Source organism: Falco cherrug, chromosome 1, assembly GCF_023634085.1.
Source record: "Falco cherrug isolate bFalChe1 chromosome 1, bFalChe1.pri, whole genome shotgun sequence".
NCBI lineage: Eukaryota > Metazoa > Chordata > Aves > Falconiformes > Falconidae > Falco > Falco cherrug.
The window spans coordinates 78,652,927-78,659,593 of record NC_073697.1 but is presented as its reverse complement, the minus strand read 5'-3'; the positions used below and the strand labels follow the sequence as shown (position 1 = coordinate 78,659,593).

The 6,667-nt window shown below is 38.4% G+C and overlaps 1 protein-coding gene across 2 annotated transcripts in view; it reads right to left on the bottom strand.

Moving 5' to 3' along the window:
• LOC106631146 (uncharacterized) overlaps nt 1-6,667 on the bottom strand; it is a 65,565-nt gene continuing 58,898 nt past the window's right edge. For both annotated transcript variants that reach the window (XM_055704183.1, XM_055704188.1), the window contains exons 19-20: nt 3,072-3,162; nt 1-1,985 (exon numbers count right to left, since the gene is read on the bottom strand). In XM_055704183.1, coding sequence (XP_055560158.1) covers nt 1,911-1,985; nt 3,072-3,162 — 166 coding nt within the window. In that variant the 3' untranslated portion in view covers nt 1-1,910. The remainder of the gene's footprint in view (nt 1,986-3,071; nt 3,163-6,667) is intronic.

Below are 6,667 nucleotides of genomic sequence, written 5' to 3'. Positions count from 1 at the left end.
TTTGTACTTCATAAATGTTCACTTTTATTCAAAAATAATTGTATACACAGTTACAGTCACTTAAACAGCTTATCGAGTGAACTGCAAATATTTACTGTAGCCTTTTTATCCTTGTAGGTTTGCTACTTGGGTCTCCCACTTTGTTTCCTTTCAATACCTCTGTGTCTTGCTAAACTAACAGGCTTCCAAGTTATTAACAAGAGTTTTCTAACAATCAATAACTGTAAACATAATAAAGCCAGCATGCCATTTTCCCTTTGAAGTTAAGTTAGATATTTTTCTGCAATGAAGTAATGACTCATTTTTTACAACTAGACTGAATCATGCTGTATACACAGCACTTAGGACTCGCTAAGAGAGTAATATATTTAGATGGGTAAAGTGTTCACTTACGATACCTTCCATTCAAATGAGCAAAACCACAGAAAAGGTGGGAACAATTAACTTTATAGTCCTCATTAGCAAGCAAGAGACTAGCAAATTAATAGTAGTGATAGCACAGATTGAGATTTAGGAACAACTAACAGTTTTGGTGACAAAAAAAATACTCATTTTCCTGATTTTATCTGATATGAGTAGTCTCATTTTGTCAGCACTAAACAATTAATACAGTCCCCCCAAAATAAATGAAAATATTAGCTTGGGAATATAAAATGCCTGAACCTGTGGAGTAATATTTCTACGGCTTCTGCAGAAGAAATACAGTTAGTCATTGGGCCAGAATTTCCACCACAATGTTGTCCCAGGAGGTATGATACAGATTTTTAAGTTTCTGCCTAATCAGGTCAAGAGGTTCAGGAGTACCCGAATTTGAACATGCCAGTCATGTTGTGCAGGAGGGGAGCCGGGGAGGTGATGGCGCAATCCGGAAAGGGATGGAGCACGCTGCGTTCAAACAGGGTATTCCTTTGCAGCAGGAGACAGACCTTTCTGTGGAAAGTTTGTGGACCCTTCTGTGGGAAGGGCAATGCAAATGACAGTCCAGAATTCAATCCAGGTGGAACTCTGCTGCAGCAAACGAGGACTTAACAGCCCTGAAACAAAACGAGGTATCCCTCCACCACCAGGCGCACCGCCTCCCTGCCAGGAATGCACCACCACGAGAGAGCACGAGCAGGCGGACTAGCTCACTGCACTCTCCTCATCTCCAGATTTATTCCCACAGAGATCTGCAATCTCTTACTGATTAATCTATCAGTTGAAAGTTGTAAATTGAAACTGATAGATTAATCAGTAAGAGATGTTAGGAGCTGTAATAATAAAGCCTGCCTTTAATTGGGCAAAGTGCTAGAAGCTCGGTGGATTACCACCAAAGGTCAGCATTTACTACCAGTCACTCTGGAACAGTAACAACGCCAACTTTTCCTTACTGCCCGCTGGGGAAGGCTGTCACCCAGTACCAGACGGTGCTGACTCCGCCACGATGCACAGCAGGTTGCCCAGACACACTCTGCGTGCAGGACAAACGCAGCTGCCACGAGCTCAACGACGCTGGTCCATTTAATTTTCCAATAAAGATTGAGAGAAGGGAAAGCGAGATGGACTGAACAGGAGACAATTTCCATCTTGGACCAAAGATTATCTCGTCTCATAATTAAATGTTATGTTGCAATGTGATTAATTCTATTTTACAGGAAATAAATTAATTCTTCATCCAATGTATTATCCACACAGGAAATGTTATCAGTCACAGACAAAGCCATTAGTCTGGTATTACTCAAAACATTTTCTAATCTGTGCCATATAGCTAAGCCTCTGAGAGATAACTGTCACTAATTGCTACTCTTTGACTTAAAAAAACCCCCAACAACCAACCCCACACTAAAATATATCTCACTCAAGAAGCCCGTTCTTGTTTATAACGTGTTTTTATGCCACTCAGTGTTAAAAGCATATGTATTAAACACCTGTTACTCTATCAGGGATTTTAAATCGGGAACATTTTTAATCTGGAAATCCAACAGCATCTGTCCAAGTGCTTTGCCCTGTAAGAAAAACACCCAAATCAACATTACAGTTTGCCATCTAAATATACCACCTTTGTAAAATAAGTTTTATAAATGGGTTCATAAGGCATTTTTCCTATAATCAGTGTAAGAATGCAGTGTGTTTTTTAAGTTTTATGAGTATTTATCTCAACATATACTTACATAGACACATTTTGGGTGAATTTTATATCAAGCCCTGGATTGTAAGTTATCCAGAGTTATATTTACCCTGTTCATTTATTTGGCTTCCTCACTTGTGAATAAATGTAATGACGTAGGAAAACAATGTACAGTTTAGTTTTCAAGCATCTCAACCTGAACAGATTGAATAGTTTCTTCAATTTACTTCTTACCTAGTGCTAAAATCAATTTATTTGGGGTCAGTTCTGCTAGCCGATTCATACATAGCATGACCTTGTTTTGTGAACAGTCCTCCTGACCACGCTGAGATTATTTGTACACATAAGCATTTGTCACCCTATGCTGGCAGAACTGTGCTCTGCCGTAGCCACAGCATTGCCACATTATGGGATCTCATCTTCAGGTTTAGATGTTTCAAATTTTTAAAAAAGTTAGTTTCAGATTCACATAACGTCAACACAAAAGGTCTTCTGTCCATCTAGTTTGCACTTTGAGATTTATATTATTAACATTTTAGCTGTAGGAGTCATAGGCTAAGCTAGAGGAGCTGTTATACAGTTAACAGTTCCTGTACGTACTAGGAAACGATCAGAATTGTCTAGTACAACTCCAAAAATTTTTGAGATGCTAATTTTGTTGGTGCATCTAAAACCACAGGTAGCGCATCATAATGAGTGCAACTGATTGGAAGACTCTCTTAGTAGTTCCTTGTACATATCTTTTTCACCCAATACTCTAAATAAACCTTCTACCTCCCTGTGTTGTTTACAAATCTTAAAACTTAAAACAATTAGGTAGATAATGTATATTAACAGGAAAGTAAAAGGAACCGAAGAGTCAAAACTAAAAGCTTACAGTTCCAGCCCCAAAGCTGGTTATAAGGAGACTGTGTAATACAGAGTTATAAAGGATTTGCATTAAAACACATGCTTCGATACATGCCTGTGGGTCACTTCTTAGGGATGCTATGCCACCACCACCAAGGGAATTCTTCAGAACAAAGTTTAATCCATGGATTCCTGGCAACTCGTATCTGCAAGGTAAAATCTGAACATTATTTCTCAGGAGAATTTGTACAAAAGGCTTGTACAGAACGTCAAGCAAAAGACAGCATGCAAAAATTCCACGCTTGTGATGGCATACCACTGCTGAGTCAAGCCTAAAAGTTAACTGAAGATTAACCCATGGCCTTCCCTACCTTCTTGTTCCTTTGCCTTACCCCAAATCAACAGCCCTTAACAGTTTTAAAGTAGGATCATAAAGTAATCATTCTCCTATTCAACTTCATGACTCATTCATTTCTAATGAGGTTGTTTTCTACTTTTTTTTTTTCCCCCTAAGAGTTAAAGCCCATACAGAAGGCTCTGTAGACAAGAAGTTCAAGATCTAATATGAACTCTGAGAACACAGTGGGCAGAGGGAAGTAATTTTAATACTTCCTAGTTCTAATACTGAAAAATACCGTCGCTTAATTCCTGGAATTCACTGTTGCTAACAAAGGCTACCAGCTAACTGGGAAGGCATCCTCCTTATTACTGAGATACAACTACGAGTCACTAGATTAAACTCCTACGACCAACTACAGATAATTTTATAACAAGTGGAAAGTAGAGCTACATTTCAATGCTTTCTTGGAGCCACGTACTTTGTTCAGATGAAATTTCATTTTACTGTGACAGACCTATTTTTCTGTTCCATTGCCACTGTAAGGATTTTTCCATCCTTGCTTTTGACTGGTGCAGTTCCAATCTGGAAACTTTTGTGGAAGTTTGGCAAATGGCTCTGTGGTTTCCTAACAAAGTTGTTTCAAATTCCATAAATAGGTCTACAGCGTATTTCCATTTGCTTCTCCTTGCACAATTTTTCAGCATTTTGTCACCTTTCTTCTAGTCTTGCTTTTCTTTGCTTTTGCTTTTCTCCAATATTTTCTTTGTCTAAGGACTCAATAGCTTTCCTTTTTTATATAAGAAAGGATTTAATCAGAACATCAGCAAGATGAGGAATAGCAAAGAAAGATGGTATCCAATTCTTGCTCTGCCTCCAGATGTTTTACTGCTGCAACTTAAATCACGTTTCCTCCAACACCACCTATTTTTCTTTACCCACCTACCTGATCTTCATCTGTTTGGGGCAGATTCTTCAAATCTGTCCCCTTAAGTAGCTGGAATTTCTTGCAGTGCTCTTACACTGCTGACTTTGTCACTGTGAGGTTTATCTTTTTCAGCTCCTTTTTAGCATTTTGAAAACTGCAGTCATTGCTGCTGTTCCCAGCTCTGTATATGCCCCTGTATCTTGGGCATAGGATGCAAACCTTTCACGGAAGGAGATGAGCCTGCTGAGCAGCCTGGCAAACACTTCGGTTCTTGTTATGCTCTTGCAAGCAGTAGTCACGGAGTCTCTGTGCCTGTGTGCCAGGCGAGGGCTTTTCACTGTTGCTTCTACCCTTTCATTGCCACACTCTGCTTCAGTATTAACGTTATTAGTTGTTATTAGGAAAAACCCTGGCGTTAGCATTCCGTTGACCTCCCTTGAAAACTTGTTGCCAGGCAACATTATCATGCTCAAAGGCAAATCCATTGGGAAGGCAGGAAAGTTCAATTAATTCAACAGTGCTCTACTAGACAACAGGAATACGAAGAATAAAGCCATTTCCACAGTAAGTCATCTACCTAATTTAGTAAATCTAATAGCATAATCCACTACATAGCAGGATCAGAGGACCCCACAAAATTTTCAACTAAAAAACTCAAGACTTATTTCCAATAAGAATATACCATGAAAGCTAGAGGTCTACCAAAACACTACACTGCAAATGTTACTCTGAAGAACTGGCAAAGACTTCCAGGCATCAAGCAATTTCACAACTGGCCGATCTCTCCGCAAGGACTAGACTAATGGGATATGTATTCCAGGAGCTAATATCCCAGGTCTGAAAAAACGTTTCATGAAAATCAGTCGCGTAGACAAATCAGGAAAGAAACTGAAGAGCTTATAAAAGCAGAAGCAAACAGTAAAAGCAGTGGAAGAATTTAGTTTTACTTTCTGCAGTAATTCTGGCAGAGGGAGTATGTAATACTAGCAACAGATCTTAATTTGGAACGTTACAGAATGGTGAATTCCCTTCAAGTACTTTGAGGAAATATTTACAGTGAGATACTCTAGCTAAAACTAGGTTTACAATATAATACACAAAGGTCAGCATGTTCAATATTTTAAAGTCTGTTTGAAGTTTGAAGCATTTGAGCATCCAATATATTTCCGCACAAAAAAATACACTCCCACAATAAAAAAAGAAAAACCACTACAACCATCGTAATAGTCTTAAGCAGCAGCAACGCACTAACCAAAATGCTGGCATGCTTTTATCCAGCATAATTAAACCATTTAAGTTTAATTAACTGAGATCTAAAGGAAGAAAATGTTACCTAATTGTACAAATCAATCAAAAGTTTTAAGAGCTGCTTTTAAAAAGCACAGAGAACAAATAAATCCTTCCAAGAATATTAAGTCTGTGACAGAAACCAGTAAAACAAGGAAAATTCACTGTTGTAGCTGAACTGCTATGCTTACGCACAATGGGGTGCCTGCCTAACTACTTCCCTCCCAGTGCTGCCCATGCTGGCTCAAAGGCAGGTTTCCCTCTGAATTTCCTGTTAAAATGCATGGAACTAATAATGGTAACAGAAATTATCTAATGCATTTAAATCAAGGAAGAGATAGGATTCCTCACATCAGAGGAAATCAAGAACCGAGTCCATAGGCTAAAAGAGGCATTTACATATGAGCTATACTATAGAGAAGTATTCCAGCCACCCCACCCCCCATAACAAATGTACCTACAAAAAAAGCAATCTAGAATCATCAGGACGCACACTCTGTGTTCTTCAGCTCTCAGTAAAAATACCCCAGAAGAAGAAATCAGGTGTTATTTTTTTTTTTATTTTTGAGCACTGGGATGCTCTCATAACACAAAGGTAACAACCATATTTCAGAAGATGAAGCCAGCAAATTCTCACAGGATAATCTGACTATCCTTCTTAAATGACTGACCTAATACCACTAAATTAGAAGTCTGTTATTCCATATCTTACGATTATCAGATCTATTAAGAATGTACTCTACATAAGGGGAAGAAGCAATGGCATAGGTTTGGGGTTTTGGGACGCAGGGTTTGAAAGACCACCTTTTGTCACTATGTTACCTGAAAATGTGGAAGTTTATAAATTTTCAGTGTTCTCCATCAGGATAATCCCACCTTTTCCCTGTTTAGTACACCTATTTAATAGCTTTAATGAAAAAGAATGAAAGACAACTGGCTGAATTTCTCTGCTCTGTAGTGAGCCAGAGCCATGGCTGGCATGTTTCTTAACCACTCGCAATTTAAATAAAGGAAACTAAGGAAAATGAAAGAGTAAGGTAGCTCTTTTTATGACAGTTACAACGAAAAAATAAACAAGTAATGTAAAAACAAACTATACAATCTGAAGCACATGAGCTTATAATTCTTTATTCCTTATAATCCTAAATATTTCCACAAA